Source organism: Microsporum canis, genomic scaffold, assembly GCF_000151145.1.
Source record: "Microsporum canis CBS 113480 supercont1.1 genomic scaffold, whole genome shotgun sequence".
Taxonomy (NCBI): domain Eukaryota; kingdom Fungi; phylum Ascomycota; class Eurotiomycetes; order Onygenales; family Arthrodermataceae; genus Microsporum; species Microsporum canis.
The window spans coordinates 2,012,515-2,033,921 of record NW_003299169.1 but is presented as its reverse complement, the minus strand read 5'-3'; the positions used below and the strand labels follow the sequence as shown (position 1 = coordinate 2,033,921).

General features: G+C 48.4%; 8 protein-coding genes across 8 annotated transcripts; 3 read left to right on the top strand and 5 right to left on the bottom strand.

The window, feature by feature from the left end:
* Positions 1-622: 622 nt before the first annotated feature.
* MCYG_00750 (caldesmon) lies at positions 623-4,693 on the bottom strand (the record flags this gene model as incomplete). The annotated part of the gene is made up of 5 exons (XM_002850600.1): positions 623-1,119; positions 1,375-3,061; positions 3,137-3,384; positions 3,448-4,483; positions 4,541-4,693. The coding sequence occupies 5 exons, from the start codon at positions 4,691-4,693 to the stop codon at positions 623-625; spliced, it is 3,621 nt and encodes a 1,206-aa protein (XP_002850646.1).
* A 1,503-nt stretch (positions 4,694-6,196) lies between these two features.
* Positions 6,197-7,121, top strand: MCYG_00749 (Rho2 GTPase; the record flags this gene model as incomplete). The annotated part of the gene is made up of 4 exons (XM_002850599.1): positions 6,197-6,231; positions 6,345-6,423; positions 6,566-6,757; positions 6,834-7,121. 4 exons carry the CDS (start codon positions 6,197-6,199, stop codon positions 7,119-7,121), a joined length of 594 nt encoding a protein of 197 aa, XP_002850645.1.
* An 835-nt stretch (positions 7,122-7,956) lies between these two features.
* Positions 7,957-8,572, bottom strand: MCYG_00748 (conserved hypothetical protein; the record flags this gene model as incomplete). The annotated part of the gene is made up of 2 exons (XM_002850598.1): positions 7,957-8,288; positions 8,353-8,572. The coding sequence occupies 2 exons, from the start codon at positions 8,570-8,572 to the stop codon at positions 7,957-7,959; spliced, it is 552 nt and encodes a 183-aa protein (XP_002850644.1).
* Positions 8,573-8,984: 412 nt separating this feature from the next.
* On the bottom strand, positions 8,985-10,523 carry MCYG_00747 (RING finger domain-containing protein; the record flags this gene model as incomplete). Its single annotated transcript, XM_002850597.1, has 2 exons — positions 8,985-10,072; positions 10,097-10,523. The coding sequence occupies 2 exons, from the start codon at positions 10,521-10,523 to the stop codon at positions 8,985-8,987; spliced, it is 1,515 nt and encodes a 504-aa protein (XP_002850643.1).
* An 868-nt stretch (positions 10,524-11,391) lies between these two features.
* MCYG_00746 (acetolactate synthase) lies at positions 11,392-13,770 on the bottom strand (the record flags this gene model as incomplete). The annotated part of the gene is made up of 4 exons (XM_002850596.1): positions 11,392-11,441; positions 11,510-13,195; positions 13,276-13,343; positions 13,580-13,770. The coding sequence occupies 4 exons, from the start codon at positions 13,768-13,770 to the stop codon at positions 11,392-11,394; spliced, it is 1,995 nt and encodes a 664-aa protein (XP_002850642.1).
* Positions 13,771-14,890: 1,120 nt separating this feature from the next.
* Positions 14,891-16,576, top strand: MCYG_00745 (galactokinase; the record flags this gene model as incomplete). Its single annotated transcript, XM_002850595.1, has 3 exons — positions 14,891-15,537; positions 15,595-16,479; positions 16,543-16,576. 3 exons carry the CDS (start codon positions 14,891-14,893, stop codon positions 16,574-16,576), a joined length of 1,566 nt encoding a protein of 521 aa, XP_002850641.1.
* Positions 16,577-16,992: 416 nt separating this feature from the next.
* MCYG_00744 (conserved hypothetical protein) lies at positions 16,993-18,279 on the bottom strand (the record flags this gene model as incomplete). Its single annotated transcript, XM_002850594.1, has 1 exon — positions 16,993-18,279. The coding sequence occupies one exon, from the start codon at positions 18,277-18,279 to the stop codon at positions 16,993-16,995; it is 1,287 nt and encodes a 428-aa protein (XP_002850640.1).
* A 571-nt stretch (positions 18,280-18,850) lies between these two features.
* On the top strand, positions 18,851-21,311 carry MCYG_00743 (cell division cycle protein 23; the record flags this gene model as incomplete). Its single annotated transcript, XM_002850593.1, has 2 exons — positions 18,851-18,909; positions 18,941-21,311. The coding sequence occupies 2 exons, from the start codon at positions 18,851-18,853 to the stop codon at positions 21,309-21,311; spliced, it is 2,430 nt and encodes an 809-aa protein (XP_002850639.1).
* Between the last annotated feature and the right edge of the window lie 96 nt (positions 21,312-21,407).

The window sequence follows — 21,407 nt, the reverse complement described above, 5'->3', positions numbered from 1 at the left end:
CGCAGGAGAGAATATTTCAAGTACGGTGTAGACAATATAAAAACAAAGTTTTGAAAAAAAGGGGTGGTAATTGCATTTCATTGCTGAAACGCTTCATGCATTTGGTTTCGTTGTAAGAGCAACATGCAAGAAACGAGAAATACCCATAACAGCATGCCAGCTGCCTCCGGCAGCATACCAGCCAGTAGCATTATTGCTTTCCTTGCTGAAAGTACAGTACATGGAATGGAAAATCCGTATGCACCCTAAGCAGGGAAATGTTTAATAAAGAAAAAAGAGCAAAGCCGAGGTGTTATTGTAACAATGCAAGAGGGGAAAAGAAGAAGTTGAGAAAGACATGTCATGTAACCACGAAAGCAAATAATAGATGAACACTGCAATGGCTGGAGGAAAAAAGAAACAAGTTAACAAGGGTTGGTATCTAGAGCTCCTAGAGGGCATCGAGGGAACATGAGGTAGGAAATGAGAAGGGAATGTTGGCTCGTAAGAGTGTCCAGGCTAGCTTAGGGGTACAAGTAAAGAAGATTTGGGGAGGATTAGGGGCACGTTTTGAAAGGAGGAAGCCAGAAACATCTCTTAGAGGCTATGTATGGAGCTTGATGCTATGCTGACAGCATACAACTTAGCATCCGGTGGGAGGGGGAACATTGGCTGAAGAAAAATATCTGGGGTTAGAGCCGCCGGATCCACCAACGCTGCCACCGCTACCTATGTGCGCAGGGTAGCTGTTTCTTGGGACAGGACTGCCAATGTCACCAGGGGAAGTGTTAGGCATGGTACCGGACAATGGGCTCGCGCTATCGGGTTCGAATTTGATGAAGGTCCCTCGGGGCCCGGCATAATCGATGATAAGTGAGCCGCCACCGTTCTGTGAATTACCTTCTGTATCACAGATATCAACTATCTCTTCTAGGCTGATTGGAACGTCAAGCGGGGGATTTAGCTGTTCGATCTGGCGTAAGACTTGGCTGGTGCTATGGAAACCGGAGCCTTCAGGTGAGATTGCAGAGAGCTTCTTGCATGCTTGGCTGACGAGTAGACGGATGGTGACTGGTCTCGGAGTATGAGTGTGGTGAGGCCTTCCAATTACACCGAAAGCATTGTTGGACCATGTTGGACCTTCTAGGAGATTAGTAGCTGCATTAAACCGAAAAAGACATGTGCATGATATAACTTACTTGGACCAGCGCCCCATGAGGTCGCACTGGGGAATCCTGGAGGTCCAAACGGAATTGCCGACCCCCAGGTGCTGCCACCAGATGGTCCTCCTAGAGGGAAGTTTGGTGATGTGGTAGCTAACCAAAAAAAAAAAAAGACAGTTAGATTAGTGATTTCAAATGAAAAGAGATATTAAGCCGGCAAAATAGTACTTACAACCCAGCGATTCAGAGAATAGAGGGGTAGTCCCGAATGCCATTCTTCCTGGAGCTGGTATTGGCTGCGAAGGGCCGGTATTAAGTGGAAGGTCCGTATCATCCAACAATGCGCTGCTGCCTAGTTGAGTACTAAGATCATCGATATCTGGCTGGCTCGACTTTGAGCGTTCTTTTCCATGGTCGTGAACAATGCTTGACGGGCGTTGAATAGGGGCAGGGCGAGACCCTATGGGTTGATTCAGGGGAAGAGGCTCGTTATGGTTCCTATCAATCGACGAGGAGAGCTGTCCAGTGTGTCCATGTCCATGAGAAAGATTCTCCCGAGGTATCTGAATGGGTTGTGGACCAAGAGTGCCCGACATTAATGAAGAATGGAATGGTAGGGCGGCATGACTTGGCTCCATGCCAAAACCTCTGCTCTGAGTGGGATGTCTTGGGACGATCCCTGGTGGAACAGAGAGTCCTTCTGGCGATCCGATGCCTCTGAACGGACTTGCAATGGGGTTATGCTGATTCGGATACATGGAAGATTCATGGCCTAGAGAACCACGATGCCCCATTCCTGGCACTCCGGCCCCGGGGATACCATTTAGACTTGGTAGAGCATTGAACCCTGGTGGTGGTTGGCCACGACCCGGCCCTCCTAAAGGTGACATAGGTGTTGACGGCTGTGGTTGATGAAAGTTGTTTAGATGTGGAGTCATCCCCTTATTCGACACAACGCTGGAAGCACCAGATGAATGCGCAGCTCCTGGAGAGATCGAAGTTTGCAAGGTGTCTGCGTATGCAGGCTGTGAACGAGGCGAGGAAGCATGAGATCCTTGTTGGGAAGCCTGTCGAGCTCGAACGGGAGTCGGTGCCTTTGGTATAACAGGTGTAGCAACTTGGAAATGGGGCGATTGGAGCAAGTTTGGTGGCTGTGGATGATGAAGGCCAGGCGGAAAATGGGTCACTCCTGGTTGCGAGGTTCGCTTTGGATTTTGAGCGGGTAGATGTTGCTCTGGTTGAACGGAGCCAGATTCCTCCCGTCTGCTTTGCTCGCGGTCAGCCTTAGCTGCAGCGTCTTTCCCTCGTTTCTCCTGTTCCGCTTTGGCCTTCTGCTCACGTTCCTCCCTGGCTTTCCGCTCCCGCTGCTCCTTTTCTTTGGCTTCCCGCTCCTCTCGCTCTTTCTTTTTGGCTTCCTCGCGCTTCTTTTTTTCTCTCTCCTTTTGTTCTCGCTGCTTTCTCTCGGCCTCCGCTTGCCGCTCACGCTCCTCCTTCAGCCGTTTTTGCCGTTCTGCTTCTTTCCGGAGTCTCTCTTCCTCTTGGGCTTTCTTCTCCGCCTCCTTTTTCTTGCGTTGCTCCTCTTTCTTCCGTTGCTGTTCCTTGAGTTTTGCCTCTTCAGCAGCCTTTTGAGCAGCAAGCTCGGCAGCCCGTTCAGCCTCTCGTCTAGCTCTCTCCTCATCCTTGGCCTGTTTCTGTAACCTCTTCTTGTCTTTTTTCTTCTGGGCTTCCTTGGCCTTCTTTGCTTCACGCTCTTCGTCAAGCCGGTTTTCTTCTTCAAGTTCCTCTATGAGCCGTAACTGTCGTTCACGTGCGACTTTCTCTCGATAAGCAGTTAAAACCCGTTGCTCAAACATCCTAGCGGCAAATATCTGGAACATCCGTCGGCCCTCTTCCATTCGCTGCTCCTCTGTCATAGCATCCTAGAACAAAGTAATTAGTATGACGAATTCTCCTTTTCATCCTGGAAAGAAAAAAAAAATCCAGCTAAAACAAACCATTTCATCTTCCTCAAATTCATCCTCTTCTTGACTGTCATATTCTTCATCCTCATCATCCTCGTAATCTTCGTCATCTAACGGCGCCCCGTGATTATGACCTGCTTGCATTGATGGATGTGCCGCTGACGTGATGTATTGCGTCTCTTCCTCACGCTGCATCCGCCGTTCCGCTAACTGTTCCATCATATCAATAAAATGCTTTCCATCGTTTTTTAGTAAATCGTCCGCCACAGTCAGGATTCCGTCTGGATGCCATCCGTTAGCATTCATTCATATCTAGCAAACCGCCAATCAAAAGAAAAGCGTACCCTTCACTGTTAGACTATTTCCAAAGGCAAAGAAGTCGGCCCGGGTTGTTCTAGCATCAACATCGAGATCCTCGTCACTATAGGGTTCCTCGTCATCTTCATCTTCATCTTCATAATCTTCGTCTAGCTCCTCATCCTCATCATCATCTGGCAGTTCGTGTACTCTTCCTCGTGATGGATGTTGGGCGCTAGGTAGGTGAGGATGGTGATGGTGTAGGGATCGAATGGGAGTTTGGTATAGGCGGGGGGGTAGCCGGAGCGAAGTGCCGTTCTCAAAGGAGGCCTGGTTATTGTTGGCATACTGTTCCAGCTCTTCATAATATGCGTCGTATAATACCTCCAGCTCCTCCTCAATGGCTGTGCGTTTCCTGCCACATACTGTGCAGCTACACGAATGCTTCTGCTGCTCCTTCATTTTCCGTAAAACAGCTTCCTTTTCAACTTTTACTAGCGAACGGCGCTCCTCTTCGCCCAGCTGTAGCCAAAACTCTTTAATATTCTCCCGCTCTTCGTGGGTTGACGTATTCCATATTCGATCTTTTGATATCCTGTGGGCTGACCGATAGGCGCTGACGAGGGGCGGAGGGACTCCAGTAGGACGTGTTGAAGAGGTAAGAGGCGGCGGCGGAGGTGTTGAGTGAGACGTGGAGCTTCCTTCGGTGGGTTGACCTCCATTCCGACCCTTTTTGCCTTTCTTCTTTTTGCTCTTCCCTTTGGCGGTATTGTTTTGGGAATGATCTATATTATTATTGCTGTTATTATTATGGTGATGATGGCTTTCAGCTTGGCTGCGTGGAAAGTTCTGGTCGTCGTCCGAATACCATGCCTCCGGGTTTTCTATCGATTCACTCTCATTAGGTTTGTGTTGCGTTGAATTGCCAGAGTGTCCATGTCTGACGCCGTTATCGTAGTCATCACTGCCATCCTGGCCGTTTCTGTTTGTGGGGGTCGACAGATCGCTTCGTTGTTGCTCCGCGGCTAAACGAGCAGCTTGTTTCTGCCGCCTCTTTTGCTTCTTCCGGTTGACGGTTGGGGCCTGCAGATTCGATGTATGGTTAATCAAGCACCTGTCTAGTGAAGTGCCAGGACTTACGCCTTCTACAGGTGGCATTGTCGACGTGGTGCTGCTAGCATTGGCTGTGGTGGAGGCTGGGGTTGTGGCGGTCTGCTTAGCTGTGCTGGTGGAAGGGTTTTGACCCGATGAGCTTGTCGGCATGGCAGCTGATCGTTTCGAGTTGGAAGGCATTATTCTAAAGCTAGACAGCGTTAAGACTTTTGTAAGCGCGTAAACGTAGGGAAAACGGAAGAAATGCCTTATCAAAAAAAAAGTTGCGGGAGTAACGACCGAATATGAAGATTTCCCTCCGAAGATAAAGCAGGCACAAGAGGGAGAAAAAAAAAGGCGGATGCTTACTCAAACGCCTGTGAGCAGGTTCGAGGGAGCCCTCCACAGGGGCGGGAGACGGAGGACGGAGAAGGACAACTCAAGCTCGTCCAGGGCGCTTAGGAAGGTGGACTTGTCCCGGAGGTATCGCGAGGTTGGTGAGGCGGGGAGGCAGTTTTTGACGCCGGCGAAAGGAACCACGCCAAACGAAGAAACAAGCGCGGAGTGGGAAAAAGGGCTCAGACGGTGCAGGTTGCAAAGCCCCCCAGAGATTCGCTGGTCAAGAAGAGAGAAGAAAAAAAAACGAGTGCGTCTTCGCGTTGGCGGATGTGAAGTTTGAACTTGCTTGTCACTCAACTTCTTCCTTTTTTGATATTTTGGGTGGTGCAAAACGGCAAAATACAGCGAAGACAACCCAATCTGGTAAGATTAGACGCCGCAAGCGATTTTCGTCTGGCGCTTTCGCTCACCGCCCAAAAGTGCCAGTGAGACGTAATCCTGATACGATACGCTTGTAATTTTGAGCGGGTTCCTGGCGCAAAAAGTGGTAATTTTCTGTCCGGCGGCTTGTTACCACGGTAAGCTTCCCGTTTTCGCGCCTTTTAAAGTTACAAGTCAGCCTCTTCTTTAGTTATTTTTATATTAAAAAGACGACAAGACTAGGAAAAAGATGAAGAAGCTAGCAGAAGAAGAGAAGAAGAAGAGTAAGGAAAAGAAAAGAAGAAGAAGGATTGAGACTGAAACCTGACCCGCCGGTACACAAGTTGTTGCCTACTTTTTTTTTTTTTTTTCCCATATATTCTGGGCCCTTTTTTTAGCGTGTATTACCCAACAGTTATAATTTCTCTTGGAAAGGAAAAAAAAGGCGTTGACAAACAAACTTCTCCTTAGGCGAAGGGCCTTTCTTATAAACCTGAAGGGCAGGCCGTGTTTGAGAGGACAGGAAACAACCGCGAGAGTCTGGCGGTTCTCCCTGCGGATTCGGTGAAATCGACGACCCCAAGCAAAAGCCCCTCCTGGCCACATTTACACTCGGATCCTCTCAAGGACGAACGAGGAAGAAAAGCACTTTGCGCCTATGGTTGGCTAAGAAGGTGATTACGTTCCTGTCTAGCTAAATAATCCCGCTGTTCCAACCTTGGGCACCATGCAGCCTCACCTGATGGAGTAGCTGACATCCGCTTCGCTTTCGTGTTAGACACTCAGACATGGGAGTTTGATAGTTCCCGATAGCCACACCCTTCCAATACACTCCATCACTCTCAACACCATCCTATATCTATCGAACCCCGTCCGGCATCAGGCTCGAATCCAGAAAATACACAGTCACCTTTTCACTTCTCAGAACTACTCGTCTCTCGCGAAATGGCGCAGCAACAGGCAGACAATGTTATGCGAAGGTGCGTGGCAAGGATGTCTCAAACCGCGGTCGATGACTGTGTTTCGGTCTCGGACCATCACGACGCTTCTTGATACCGGATATCTTCGATCAAAGTACTGACAGGTATACTAGGAAGCTGGTTATAATAGGGGATGGTGCCTGCGGGAAGACTAGTCTTCTCAGCGTCTTCACACTCGGTTATTTCCCTACGGTAAGTGATTTCCCTTTACCCTGACTATTTATTAGATTTTGCAGACATACTAATTTCAATCTTCTGCACCTAGCACTACGTAAGTAATACCACACGGATCCAGCTTGCTGTCTTCGATCACTGACCTATCTCTGAGCCAAAGGTGCCTACGGTATTCGAGAACTACGTCACAGACTGTCGGGTGGATGGACGATCAGTACAGCTCGCCCTGTGGGATACGGCAGGACAAGAAGACTATGAACGGCTTCGCCCCTTAGCATACTCAAAAGCACACGTTCTCCTAATCGCGTTTTCAGTCGATACTCCAGATTCCCTGGAAAACGTTAAACACAAGGTTCGTCATCAGCCGTAACACCCCCTTTTTTGTTCTATCCCCCTACATGGTATATTCTTCTAACAAGAATGGTCAGTGGATTGAGGAGGCAAACGAACGTTGTCCAGATGTTCCTATCATACTTGTAGGACTGAAGAAGGACCTCCGTGAAGATCCTCTTGCTATCGAAGAGATGAGGAAGAAATCACAGCGCTTCGTCTCTCCAAGAGACGGCAGTGAGGCCGCAGCAGAGATTGGAGCTAGGAAATACCTCGAATGCTCCTCTCTCACAGGCGAAGGCGTCGACGATGTGTTCGAAGCCGCCACCCGCGCGGCACTCTTAACATTCGGGAAGGCAAGAGGCCCATGCTGTGTGATCTTATAAGATACCCACCGCACTGGCCACAAGGGTAAAAAAAATTCTTCTCGACAAATCATTTGACAACCCCGGCCATCGTATTGTTACAGCCGGTCCAACAATTAGCTACCGTACCATTCATAGGGCTCAGGCATGCCCAGACGCGACACCTATTCATTATCCTTTCTAACCTCAAAAACGACTATCAACATGACTTTCTTTCAAAATGGGTGGCTATAAGGACGGAGGCACAGGAGCCTCCTTTCTGATTCTATGACTTGTGTTATCATCATGGAATTAATTTATTTATCCTGTTTGCATCACGTGGTGTTTATTCTGAGGTGTTTTTATATATTAACTTAGGCTTGGTTTTTTTCTTTAGTCACCTTGTGTCTCGAGCCCAGCCCATCTTGTTTCTCGTCCAAGTACTCTATCACTTAATGGTCACAATTGTCTCATTTATGGATTTATCCACGGCACATGCTCCCTAGCACCTTCACAATGGCTCATGTAGTAAAGTTGTCTTCCCCAGGCAATAATAGGAGACTAAGCCGATCATTCCTCTTGCCACGGACAAGCCGGTCAGTAAAGTCATATTTCAAAGATCATATAGACAAAGGCAAGTTGATAGAGAGCCAACACTGGTCAAGTAGGCAAGCAGAAATAATTATGATAAAGTTTACTCCATCCAACCTACTGGCTATACAGAACCCCTTGTCCTATCATACTTATCTAATATACATGAGCTTGATGCCTCCATCTCCTGTCGATTCTGTTCATGGGAGTGAGCAAGCTCGAGCGAGGGCTATAGCAGAAAAACTAAAGCCAGGGAGCAAATAGCCGGCCACCATTTTCATCAACTTCATGGCTTCCAAGAATAATCCCATCCATCCTTGCTAGGACTTTCGGTCTGTAGTCGGCCATATTCAATCGGGATACCATCTGAAAACACACCTTTCTTGTTCATCGAGGTACGGAACAATTTTCCACCATCACCAACACCAGTGCGAAGTTCCTCGCATGCAGCTTTCATGCTAGCCCATTGGCGTTCAAGTTCCAGCTCCTGGGCTTTTCGCTGTTTGGCACTGTACAACTGCCAAGCTCGATGAATTGTCCAGTGGCGGAGATATCGATTACGTGAGAAATGGAGTGGACGAGGTGTGAGCGGGTGGTTGAGGAAATAACGGATTAAAGCTATGTTAAAGGGCGCGGTTAGTGATTTGTGCAAGTCATCATGGCAGGAAATGGCTATACATACTAACTCGTTTGTCAATTTTTACAGGACCCTTTCTCGCCTGTAACGTTGAACTAGAGGAGAATGGTCTGAGAGCATTGACGGAGGATATAATTGAACCTGATCCCAGTGTGTTCCTGCATGTTTGGCTGAGTAGGCCGGACCGCTGAAAGGGTGAAGGCTGGGCGGAAATCCTGAACACGCTCGCAAGCGAGTTAAGAACGGGAGAAAAATGCTGTCTCATGGCTTGAAAAATAAGGCAGCGAGACAGTAATTCCAATTTAACTGGCGACCGCCCCCCTTATATTCCGCAATGGAGGATGTTGATGCTGGTCTTGCTTCAAATCGCGATTTTCTTGAAGATTGTTAAAAAGTTTCTTGAATTGCTGAGCTAAGCCTATTTTTAATTAGGCGCGATGGTCACGAGGTGGCAGAAATAAGCGCGCAAAACTCTATGCTCCAGCCGTTTTTAGTAACGACTTTTGTATTATCTCGACATATACTCCGCGTCAGAAGGAGGTGCGTTAAACTGGTTCATCTGAGAGTAGCATCAATCTAGTTTAACAAGATATATGAACGGAATGGCACAACATAATACATCCCACCCCGAAGGAACGCCGCCAATATGCAGAATTTGATATGTATACACTTATGTACTACGATGGTAAGACAGTCTGTTTTGTCTTTTTGTCATAATTTAATATAACCCGTTGAGAGTGCAAGCGTGCGCGCTTATATCGGCAATAGAGGGAGAGAGCATCCTTGAGAAGGACGAAGACACAGCCACCAATGACGCTTCTTCCCCATCTAGTTTGGAGTAACCACGGCCGACTTCTCTCAAATAGCGGAGGGGGATTTGTCCATGCTTTTGGAAGGGTTAATTTCAACAACCCGCCCATACCGGCGGAGATGGCTGGGAAAATCAGGGCACCAAGGATGACATCTGCAAGGTTGGTCGTTTCGCGGAGTACGTCGGCCTGACGCCTTGCCATGACTTGGTTGGCTGGCTGTTCACCATTCCGGTGCTCCCCCTCTTCCGTATCGGGTACTGCTGCCCGTCCATTTCCATTTAGGCCCATCTGCAGCTCTATCTCCATAACTATTTCGCCGTCTGCTTGATCGTTGTGGGCATCCTGACCATGTCCTTGCCCGCCTTGATGCCCGTCATCTGCATTTAATCTTGTTCGCACTGTCGAAATCCACTGCCTCTCTAATTTGCCAAAGAATCTCTTGTACAGTATGTTATAGAAGCTTTTAACGTATGGTAGTGCTGCAAATGTCATAGGTGCGCTTGGTGGCCATATCTGAAGATCCATTTCCTGTTGATATGGATGGTGTGCTGCAAAAAATAGGACAGGAATCACGGGAAGCAAGCTGTCTGCATATCGAGTTCTTGAAAATATTAGTGATATTGGTATTAGCGGGAGTCCTAGGTTTATTCGAGGGTTCAATGGCCCGTGTGAAGCTCCCTCAAGCAAGCGTAGTGCGGTTTCTCTGCCGAAGACAAGGTGCATAGAGTACACTCCATGTGCACAGCATCCGGCCCAAATTGTCCCTACAAGTGTAAATGCTATCCCAGGTAACACCAAGCGGCCAATGGCGCCATCAAACTTGCGCACAAGATCGAGTATCAGGTTACTTGGCCGCGACATGTGAATCTCTGACTTGCACTGAGGGCAAAGCATCGTTGCACCGTCTCTATGGAGGTTATAGCCTTCCGTATTCTCCATGTCCGCAAGCCAGTCTAACAAGCATGCCTCGTGCGCGCTTAAAGCACATGGGCATGGTGACCGCCATTCTGTATTGAGGGGCGAATCCTCTGATTCATCGGTATAACATATCCAGCATTTCCGAAGCTCATCCTCATAGCTTGTTATCGCGACCTCCGCAGGAGAAGACGTCGTGATCTGTTCATCACTTTGGACATCTGATTCCCACTCACTGTCGGAATTTATAAGTTCCACGCTTTCTTCCATTTGTGTCCTGGGTTCAGCATCACAGTCACGTATGGAGGGTAGCTGGCGTTCGGAGGAATCGGTTTCAGCGCGTTCTTCAAGTTGATTTTCGGCGGATCGCTCATCGCAACTGGCTCCCTGGCTGATATCCGGCCGCGATCGGGACTCCATATCAGAGAAGGTGCTGCTAGACTCCGGTGAGCTGCTGGGTGCTGAGCGGGGAGGTGGAAGGGACGCCATAGAACGCAGTAGAGAGATCGGTGTTACCTACTATCAAAAGGTATTCCTAAGATACGAGGCTAAGAAGTCGTCGATAATATATAGAAGTATCGCTGCGCAACGTTCATCTCCAAGAAACCAAAAATTTATGCATGTTTAACGGGAATCTACACCAAACCGTCGATTCTCCGTAGATGCGAAAGGTTCTTTGCCGAGGCGGCAAATCCAATCAATTATCACGTGACAATCCGCGCTTGTGCATGAAACTGTTGTCGAATCATCCTTGTAGAAATCATCCAACCTATTTGAAAGGGCCTATTGGGCTATAATTCTAATAGTAGTGAATGAGTCAGAAGCAGTGTATTCATAGGTAGGAGTCCATCTCATTTGTGGGAAACATGACAATAGGGTACGAACGGCCGGCAGCACTTCTGCTCCTAGGCTATGTGCAAGCGACCCTCGGAATAAATTCTAAACAAGAATGGATGGTGAACGGAGTAATTTGCAAATTTAAGCAGCATGGATGCAAGCGGCACCTTGCACAACTCAACAGCATGTAAACCAAGCAGTATAAAAACAATTAGCCACATTGTGCACTTTTAGACCGTAAATTTTGTAACTCGCCAGACCGACCCGAAAGAAAAAGCAAAAAGCTGAGGCTGGAATAGCACATTGAAGGGGAAGAAACATCATGGATATCAAAGTCAAACGCAGGGAACATATGAAATATGCAATATTGGCAGGATGGACCTTTAAGTTAGCGTGATGGGAGTTTAAAATGTTATGTAGAGAAGTAAGGCGGAAAGCGGCTTGGAGGCCCAGGCTGCTATCAAGAAAGAAAACATCAAAGGAAGGGAAGTAGGAAATATAGAATAGGGCAGAGAGGTGATTAATGCCCAGATCGCTTCTTCATTATGGCTCTTCGTTCCTTTTCTTTGGCTGTAGAGAAAGAAGTTAGCTGAGGTATTTCTATATGGGGTATTATTTAGTATATATAGAGAGCATACCTTCATCATATACCAAGAACTCATGCAAAGCCTTTCCAGCAGGCACCATTGGCAGGACTGGAACCTTCTTGTCGGTCATAATCTCCAACAATGCTGGTCCCTTACTATCTATCAACCATTGCAGACTTGACTCTACCTGGTCCGGTGTCAAGCACCTTCGAGCCTGGACACCCATGGCCTCTGAAACAAGGACGAAATCTGGGTTCTTCTGGTGTGTATGTGCAAATCTGTCTTCGTAGAACAAGCTCTGCCATTGTGTGACCATGCCCTGTTCCTCGTTGTTTAGTACAATGACTTTGACGCCAATGTTGAACTGGGCAGCAGTCGAAAGTTCGGTGAGAGTCATGTTGAAGGAGGCGTCACCGTCAATATCGATGACAAGGGCATCTGGCCGAGCTACTTTGGCACCAATGGCGGACGGCAGGCCGTAACCCATGGTTCCCAATCCACCAGAGGTGATCATCGTGCGTGGATGGCGCCAACGGAAGTGCTGAGCAGCCCACATCTGATGCTGGCCTACACCGGTGGTGATGACAGTCTTGTCTTTCCGATGGGCTGTCATCTCACTGAGTTTTTCGATGACTGCCTGTGGTTTTATAAGGCCGTCGGGTGTTTGGCGATCATATGAAGAGAGTGGGAAGCGAGCTTTCCAGTCGTTGATCTGTGCAAACCACTCGGGTCGTTCTGCAACGGGAGTGATATGGGGGAGAAGAATGGCAAGGTTATCTGCACAGTCACCTTCGACGGCTTCGGTAGCTTCAACAACCTTGTTGATGTTCTTGGGCATCACTTCAAAATGTACGATACCACCGCGGCCTGCTAGGGCAGCGGCCTTGGCTTGGGGAGCGAATTTTGCGATATTTCCGGTAACACGGTCATCGAAGCGAGCTCCCATGGCGATGATGAGATCAGCCTCTTGCATGGCCATGTTTGCATAAGCGGAGCCGTGCATTCCCAGCATGTGCAGGGATTTTGGGTCCAGTTCATCAAAGCCGCCAAGACCTTGCAAGGTTGTGGTGACAGGGATGTTGGCTTTATCGGCTAGCTCTTTCAGCAGCGCTGGGCCTTCCGGGCGAGCGCTGAGGCCTTGGCCGACGTACAGGACCGGTTTTTTCGACATATTGATCAGCTTAGCCACACGTTCGATAGAAGCCTCCAACTGTTGCCGGCTGAGTTCACGGGCAGCAATGGAGGCTGCGCTGGGGTGAGAGGGGATACTGGAAGCCATAGGGATAGCCTTTCGCAGAATTCCACCGGTAACGTCCTTGGGAAGATCAACCAGGACTGGTCCGGGGCGGCCACTGGTAGCAATCTCAAACGCTTCCTTGATACGCCTCGGAAGCTCTGCGACGTTTTTTACCATAACATTCCATTTTGTGCAAGCTCTCGAGATACCGATAACGTCGGCTTCCTGGAAAGCATCTGTGCCAATAGAGGTGGTGGGGACCTGTCCGCAGAAAACGACCATGGGAGTACCATCCGAAAGGGCATCTTGCATCGGGGTAATGACGTTAGTGGCTCCAGGGCCTGAGGTAACAAGGACAACACCAGGTTTTCCCGTAGCTCGGGCGTATCCCTCGGCCATGTGACCAGCACCTTGTTCATGTCGTGGGAGGACAAAGTCGAAGTGGCTCGAGTTGAAGATGGCGTCAAAAACAGGCAAAATAGCACCTCCGGGGTATCCAACTGTTTGATAAGACGGAATTAGGAGCTGGTTTTTTTTTTTTTTTTTTGAGCCATTACTCCAATTGGAAAATCTGACTCACATATGTGTTTCACACCAAGACGCAACATCATCTCATGAAAGATCTGACCACCGCTCAGCCCAACAAAACTAATGGGATCCCCAGACGTTAGACTGCAAATAGCCGTATAGTAGTATAATTATGTAAACGTACGAATCATCGAGGGCCGGCGTATGCCTCCTATTAAGGGGAGAAATGTCCTGTCTGTCATCATCCTGGTTGAATGCCGGGCTAGGAATGGGCCTTGTATGTCTGTTTTGAAGCCATTAGTTTCCCCCCTAGTCTGCGATCCTGTTCTCTAGAATGTCAAGGTGTTGGGTCATACGGTGAAGAAGCGGTAGCCGTGCTCTGTCCACGCCTCGAAGTATCTAGAGACGCGGTCTTCTGTGACGGTCTTCGATGCGGCGAGAGAGCAGAGGCTACGACGGTAGTCGAGAACTGCCTCCTACCGGCCTGTGATGAGTGTGAGAGACAGCTGGCAGCTCGGAGCGCACTCCTTGACCTGGCAGACAGCATCATGGGCAGGCCTCGACGATAACCGGATGTGAAGGCGAGAGAGAAACAAGCAACAAAGATAATTGATATGTGCAGGAGAGATCGAGGCCCGATGGGGAGGGGGGTAAACGTTCTCCTTTTAATAAGTAAACCGAGGTGGGAACGTTATGACTCTTTTCGTGATCATCTTCTAGTTCGGCCCTTTTGCTTGCCTTCGCACAGTCACACCTTTTTTTTTTTTTTCTCTCTCTCGTTCTTTTTTTGGAGCTAGAGAAAGGGCGGGGCGACCTCGGCCAGTGGAAGGCCGGTAATCGGAGCTTCCATATCCTCTCATTGGTCAATAATTAATATCACGTGATATTAAGTTAGTCATCCTGGTAAATCACGTGCTTAACAGCATGTGAAAGTCGTATGACAAAACATGCTGAGTAACAGATGAGGTAAGCCACTCGAGGGAGGCTGGGGAAAGGATGAGAAAAGACGAAGAAAGACGCAGAAGCCTTTCGAGTCCTCATTATAGGCTCTGGGATAGACGAATCTAGTCCTAGATAAGAGACTGTGGGCTAAAGGAGAGTTAGCGGGTAAGGGGACTTCGTGTCTGCATCGTGTTTTCTTTCATGAGAGAAGCCTCGTCGCTTGTACGGAGCAAGTCCTCGTTCGTTCTTAAGAGGTATGGCGGCTGAGGCCGCGAGAGTGAAGCATCTCTGCTCTCATATCTACCCCGTCTGTTCTTTTTTGTCTCTCTTGTTGGAAAACGAACTGTGGGGGATGATCACTCATTTATATAGATCCTGCTGCTCTCAAGGATGCGCTTGCAGTCGGCCGAGTTTCTTTGCTTTTTGGTGGAGTCCAGCATCCTTGCTGCTAACAAACAAAAATAACACGGGGTTGCGGGCATGACGACATAGGAGGCATGCACATTATGTAGTCCTGCTCTTGTGTGTGGAAGAGTGGCCCATCTATTCAAATGCCAACTATGGGATACTGTGGAATACTGGAATGTCAACAGAACAGGCTTCATAGAACAGGGTTTAGGCGATCTAGCCCCCGGGAGATCGACTATAGAGTATACAACAACTCTTGGATTCGGAACTTAACGCCCACTAACTAGGAACTTATCAAAAAAAATATAACCCCCACCATGGATGCAGAACTCGTGCCGGAGACACAGTCGTTAAGTGACGTGTACGTAGCGGATGCGGACGCTCAACAGCCTGTAGAACCAAAACAACAGGCTAGGTGGAACAATTTGATCAAACAGTTCAAAAGCCGCTATGGCGAAGCGCCCGGTTTTGTCGCCCGGAGCCCCGGAAGAGTCAACATCATCGGCGAACACATCGACTATTCGCTTTACGACGTGCTCCCTACCGCCCTGAGCGTGGATGTTCTCGTTGCTGTGAAGAGCACGGCGTCGGGGGGCCAAGAACCAACCGTCAGAGTAGACAACACCGATTCCAGGTTTGCTGCTGGTGAATTCACCGTCTCGTCCGATCGAGAAGTGGAAATTGATGCAACCAGGTCTGACTGGGTTAATTACTTCAAAGCTGGTCTCAGGGTGGCTGTCAAGTACCTGCGAGAGAAGAGCCCGGCTTCCACCTTCATACCTGCAAATATCGATGCGTTGATCGATGGCAATGTGCCTCCCGGGGGCGGCATATCGAGCAGTGCCGCCTTCGTATGTGCGAGTGCCTTAGCTGTAGTCAAGGCAAATGGGCACAGTATCTCCAAACAGGATCTCTTAGATATATCAATCGTCTCCGAGCGTGCCGTGGGTGTTTACTCGGGAGGGTATGTTCATTCCTCCCTTGACAAGGTGCTGATATCAGCTCTTGGCTAACAATACAGCAGGATGGACCAGGCGGCTTCCATCTTCTCTCGCAGAGGATATCTCCTCTATGTCACTTTCTTCCCCACATTCAAAGTGCAGCATGTGGCCATCCCCAAGGCCACCACTGAGATCACCTTTATGGTGGCCCAGAGCTTCGTAACATCGAACAAAGCCGAAACTGCTCCCCGTCACTATAACCTGCGTGTTGCCGAATGCACTCTTGCCGCCGCAATCCTCGCAAAGAAACATAACATCACTCTCCAGAAGGACAGCAGCTCACTAGGTTATAGCCTTCGAAACCTACAGCAGGAGCTGATGCGCCGGGAGGGCCGACTCAACGACCCGTTCGAATACCAGCTTGACTCCCTCATTCTCATTGTAGAGGAAATCTTCAAGCAGGAACAAGGATACACCCGCTCTGAGATCGCAGAACTTCTGCAACTCACGGTTCCACAGGTAGAGGAACAGTTTCTCTCCTCATTCCCCGTGCAAACGGAAAGGTTCTATCTCCGCCAGCGCGCACTGCACTGTTTCAAGGAAGCTCGGCGGGTTCTTGATTTCAAATCATGTCTTGCTCGCTCCCATACACTCGATCAGCATAATTTAGAATACCTCGGACAGCTGCTCAATGAATCTCAGGCTTCTTGTCGTGATGTCTATGACTGTACCTGCCAAGAGGTTGATGAGCTGTGTGAAATCGCACGGCGAGCGGGGTCGTTGGGTAGCCGTGTGACCGGTGCTGGATGGGGCGGCTGTACAGTGCATATGGTTCCCCAGAGGAAGGTTGAGGATGTCACAAGGGCGTTGAGGGAGGAATATTATCTAAAAAGGTGGCCGGACATGGACAATCAGAAACTTGAACGGGCAATGGTAATTAGCAAGCCGTCTAATGGCTCGTTTTTGTAAGTCACCCCCATTCATCCCTTTATTTCTTGTTCTGTTAAAAGATGCTAACTTCGCAACAGGATTACCGGTGCCGCAATAACAGATGTTCAGTGACGCTTTTAATGTTATATTAGGATACTTGGATGGTGTTCTGTGTAATATATAATCCAATCATTATGTCGTTTACTTTTTCCCCATACTTCTTCACTCACCAGTAGCTCCTCCGGAAACATTTTTTCCAAAGGGTAGCAGGGACCCGAAATTCAAGAGCTCCGGTGCGTGACCAACTCCATCCCTGAGGATTAAGCGATATATAGCACCGTCAAGAGGTAGTAATAGAGTGTCGCCAACCAGGGAAGAGTCGTACACTCTATGTTAATGGCTGATAAAGCCATGCTTCTTCACATCCAGGTGTACTTTCCTTAAATGTACACCTGAAGGGGCACGCAAGGCCTGGCTCTGATCTGTTTTCCGAGGTCTGTACCGTGTATTTAACGATCCCTATAAACGGTCATAATACTGGCATGAAATCATTTCTTTGCCGGTGCTTTCGCAAAGAAAGATGACAGCTTCTGCATTCCCGATGTATTGACCTTCTTCAGATCCCTTACTCCTCGAGACATACTCGCTTTCTTCTTCTTTTCTTCCTCTTGTGCCTTTCTTTTCTTCTCCGCTTTCTCTTCAGCAGTTTCATCATCCTCATACCCACGTTTCCTTCTCGACATGTCATACATTGATCTCGACGCTTGAGCTTCAGCACGAAGTTTGGCAATGTTTTGCAGATACTCGTCTAGCGCGGTGAAGTCCTTCGGTGATGATGAAGAGTTTAATATTTCAGTAATCTTAGTTGACAGGTCGGGTTGGAGATATGATGACTGTATAAACGATAGGGCGGTCCGAATACGCATAAGATGAGATATTTCGGGGCTGTAACTGGGTTTTGGCTCAGGTACCACTTGAGTGTCCGCTGGCTCGGTGATGGCGGTAGAGATAGAGGCTTGTGTGGCAGCCGCCTCCGTTTGGGGGTCACTTGTGCTTTGGGAGGGCTGCATGTCCTTCTCGCTCTCATTCGTTTCATCTTCCGGTTCCGTAGGTGTTTCTTTGCTCACACTGAGCATGGGGGGCTCCAGTGCCTGGTGCACAAACCTGGCTTCAAGACTGGGAGGCAGCCCATTCTTCACCATTCTTTCGGCCTTTATCAATAACTCCTCCACGAGTTTCTTTTCACTGAACCTGAACATCATCCCATCACCGTCAATCGTCTCACATACTGATGCCATTCTCTTCTCGATAGTTTCTCTGAACTCTGGCGTATATAGGACTTTCCGTAGGTGTGGAGAAATATTGTCGTTGGCATCTATTATATCGTCCAGTGGTTGAAAAAGGGCACGTCCTGAATTGCGATTAGAGGGCACAATTATCGGTAGGATGAAGAACACGATGTCTATGGGTGTGGCAACATGAAGCTGGCCTGTCTTTGAGGTAAACCCTTTCTCTTGTGTTGGTTGTTCGCTGGACTCCGTGCCATTGTCCTTAGCTTCACTATCGGTTGAATTGACGAACAGTAAGCTCCGCGGTGTAGAAGACTGAGGTGAAATTGAAGTAAATTCAAACACTCCCAGCTTAGGACAGAAATAATATCTTGTAAGCTTGCCCGTCCTAGGGTTTTGAAGCTGGATGAATCGCGCGTCATCAGAGGCATCAGATGGTAAGATCAGTGTCTTGTAAAACTTCGGAGGCCCGGGAGCGTTTGGCATCACCGTCGACTCGCTCTCAACAGGCGCAGACACCTTCGTAGACCCAGCCCTTGTCTTCATATCTGCGGTTTACAGGCCTCCGTCTCCCTCCTTCAGTCACGATGATAGCGCAAAACATTTCCCCAACTTCCTTTTCTTTTCCCCTTTCCGCGCGCCAAAAAAAAAAACATGAGACCCACACGAGCTTAATTAATTTAAACGCTTGGCGATCGCGAAATTGACGCGAAAGAAAAACGCAATATAAAAATCGTTTCTCTTTCCACCTTCAAGTTTATATAACTTGATTATTTTAGGACAGAGAGCCTTCATACATTTTATCTATCTTGTAGTCTTCAAGTGAATCTCAAGAGGACCGTGGATTACAACCTTTTTGTACACGAATAAAGCCGTCTGGAGGATTCCGCACACGTGATTATCACCCCAGAAACTTTTCCCCTGCCACAGAAATCAATTCTCATTATTAATTTATTACTGGTTTTATGTAAGTGGCTGGGTATTTCGGGGTCTCCAAAGTCGACCATGGAACGATCAGATACTTGCTTGTCCTTACCATAGTAAATAAGCTGTGGAAGCCTTTTCGGAAGTCCCTTCCCAATAATTTCTGGACGCCCTCGCCGAAACAACAGTGTAGATGCGAGATATTCAACTTGCGACGACTGAGAAATTTACCTCGAGTATCCTGATTCAAGAGTGAGTTTGGCCGCTTCTATTTAACGTCTAGACTAGCTACTAAGACAGTCATAGTGGGCGATATCCCTTGGCCTCCGAAATCCCCTCTTGCCGCGCTGATGTCCTCTCCAAATGGCCGCAAGAAATTTGAAGATATCCAGAACAAAAGGCGGGCCGCCACCGAATATGGCATAACATCGGTAAAAGCGCGACGGATATTGGACGAAAATTTGGAGGATGAAGAGGACGAAGATGATGAAGAGACTTTACAACTCAAGCTTGCCGCAATAGAGGCCCGGTTGAAGCTAAAAAAACTACAGCAGAGCAAGGCACGGTTGAAGCAGGCGGATTCAGAAACTGAGAGATGTGATGATCTCTCGGGGAGCGCAAGTCCAAGGATAGAGAGCAAACTGCACCATGCAAATCGAATACTGGGAGAACGGAAAAGGAAGGCTACGGACATGGCATTTCAAGAGAATGTACAGGTTCCTCTTTCTCCAATAAAAAGGCCACCCCCACCAACAGCCCCGATATCCCCACAAAGAGTTATTTTAGGCATTGATAAGGGTCGCAAGGCGCCTGATGTCTCGCTGAGGCGTCCGAAATCCTTGTGTCTAAATAGCTATGACAACAAACAACTTATTGGCCATCGGACTGGAAACCTCTTTAATAGAGCTGCGGGTTGTGAGACACAACTATTGCCACCCGCTACCACAAGCCGCATTGAAAGACCCAAGAGTTTTAGTGACCGGATACTTGAGAGCAGGTCCACTGATAAGGAGCGGAGGGATAAGGCCTGGGCGTTACAGCGGAAAAGAACCACAGGTTTTGGCGTCGACAAGAATGAACTGGAACGATTCCACGCAGCGGCAAAGGAGTCAACAATCAATCTTGGAGCAGTTTCTACAAAACCCGAACGATTGACATCCCCCGTGCGTGTGGCAAAACCATCTATTGAGAATATACCCCCTACCTCACCGTCCAAGAGAGAGCGTGGTCAACTGTTGGGAAATACTCGGAGTAACCTAGATACCAAGCCAACCCGGACAGCGAGAAGCGAATCCTCATCTTCCATAGGAACTGAGGTCAAACCGGCGGATCCAACCAAATTCGAACCCTTCTCTTCTTTACACCTCTCTACTCGCATCCTACCCCATTCATTCCTTAAACGCACTTTCGATTCGAAAACTACAATGCGTATTCCAGACCTCTTACGAAAAGTCAAAGGACCAGAATTTGACTGCCCTGAAACGGACGGGGACTATGTTGTCTTTGGTATCGTGGGCTCCAAATCAGCACCTAAGGAACATAAAGAGAAGAAAAATGAAGATAAGAATGATGAGGAACCAGAGGATGGGCTTAATGCAAACAAATACATGGTCCTAACATTAACAGATCTGAAATGGACCATCGATCTCTTCCTTTTTTCAACTGCCTTTCCCCGTTACTATAGACTTGCCCCTGGAACATTAATTGCGGTATTAAACCCTGCAATAATGCCTCCCCCACGCCATAAGCTGCATACAAATGCCTTCAGCCTCACACTACACTCCTCCGAAGACACGATCCTTGAAATTGGAACTGCCCAGGATATTGGCTTCTGCAAGGCTGTTAAAAGAGATGGCAAATTATGCGAGTCCTGGATTGACTCTCGCAAGACGGAATACTGTGATTTCCACGTAGAGGCCCAACTTCGCAAAACTACTTCGGGGAGGATGGAAGTTAATAGCGGACCCGGTATTTCGACTAGATTTGGGGCACGTCCAGGCGGATATCGTGGCACCAGGAGAGACCAGAATGGATCCCAGGGAAGTGGCATGCGAAGTAATACGGATAAGGAAGGAAATTATGACCGGGCAACAGGTACCAGGTACTACGTTGCACCGGCTACAAACCCAACCGGCGGGACCAGACAAAATCGTTTTCCGGACATAAATAGCACAGCATCCAGTCTGTTAGACGCAGATGACCCATTCATCGATGCAGCGTCCTTCAACCGAGGCGGAAACACCAAAGCAGAACGCCTTCGAAAGCGTCTCGCGGATCAAGAGCGAGAGCGTACAATCGCCAGATCTCTGGGGGAATTCAAAGGTGTTGGGGCAGAATACCTTCGAGCCCAGCACAAGGACACCACTGAGGCTGAAGGGAAAAAAGATTCTTCTACCATGACCACAAACTCAAGCGCTACGAATAGCCAGGGAGGGTCGAATGGTAGCAGCTCAGGAAACGACCCCTTCCTTGGCCTCGATAACCTCCAGAAAAATGCAAGAGGTATCAAACTTCGGCGTGATAAGGATGGGCCTCCAATGGTGAAAAAGACGAGGTTTATTACCGCGAATGGAATAAGGGAGGCTGGTAGAGATAGCCTTGGACGAGCTACACGAGATACATCGGATTATAATGATGACTTAGACATTGTATAGATTATACCAGGAGGTACTAAACCTATTTTTCATTTCTTCTTAGGCTTTTTTTTTTTTTTTTTTTGGGGGCAGATTCAGTGGCAACATGAGTTTTGT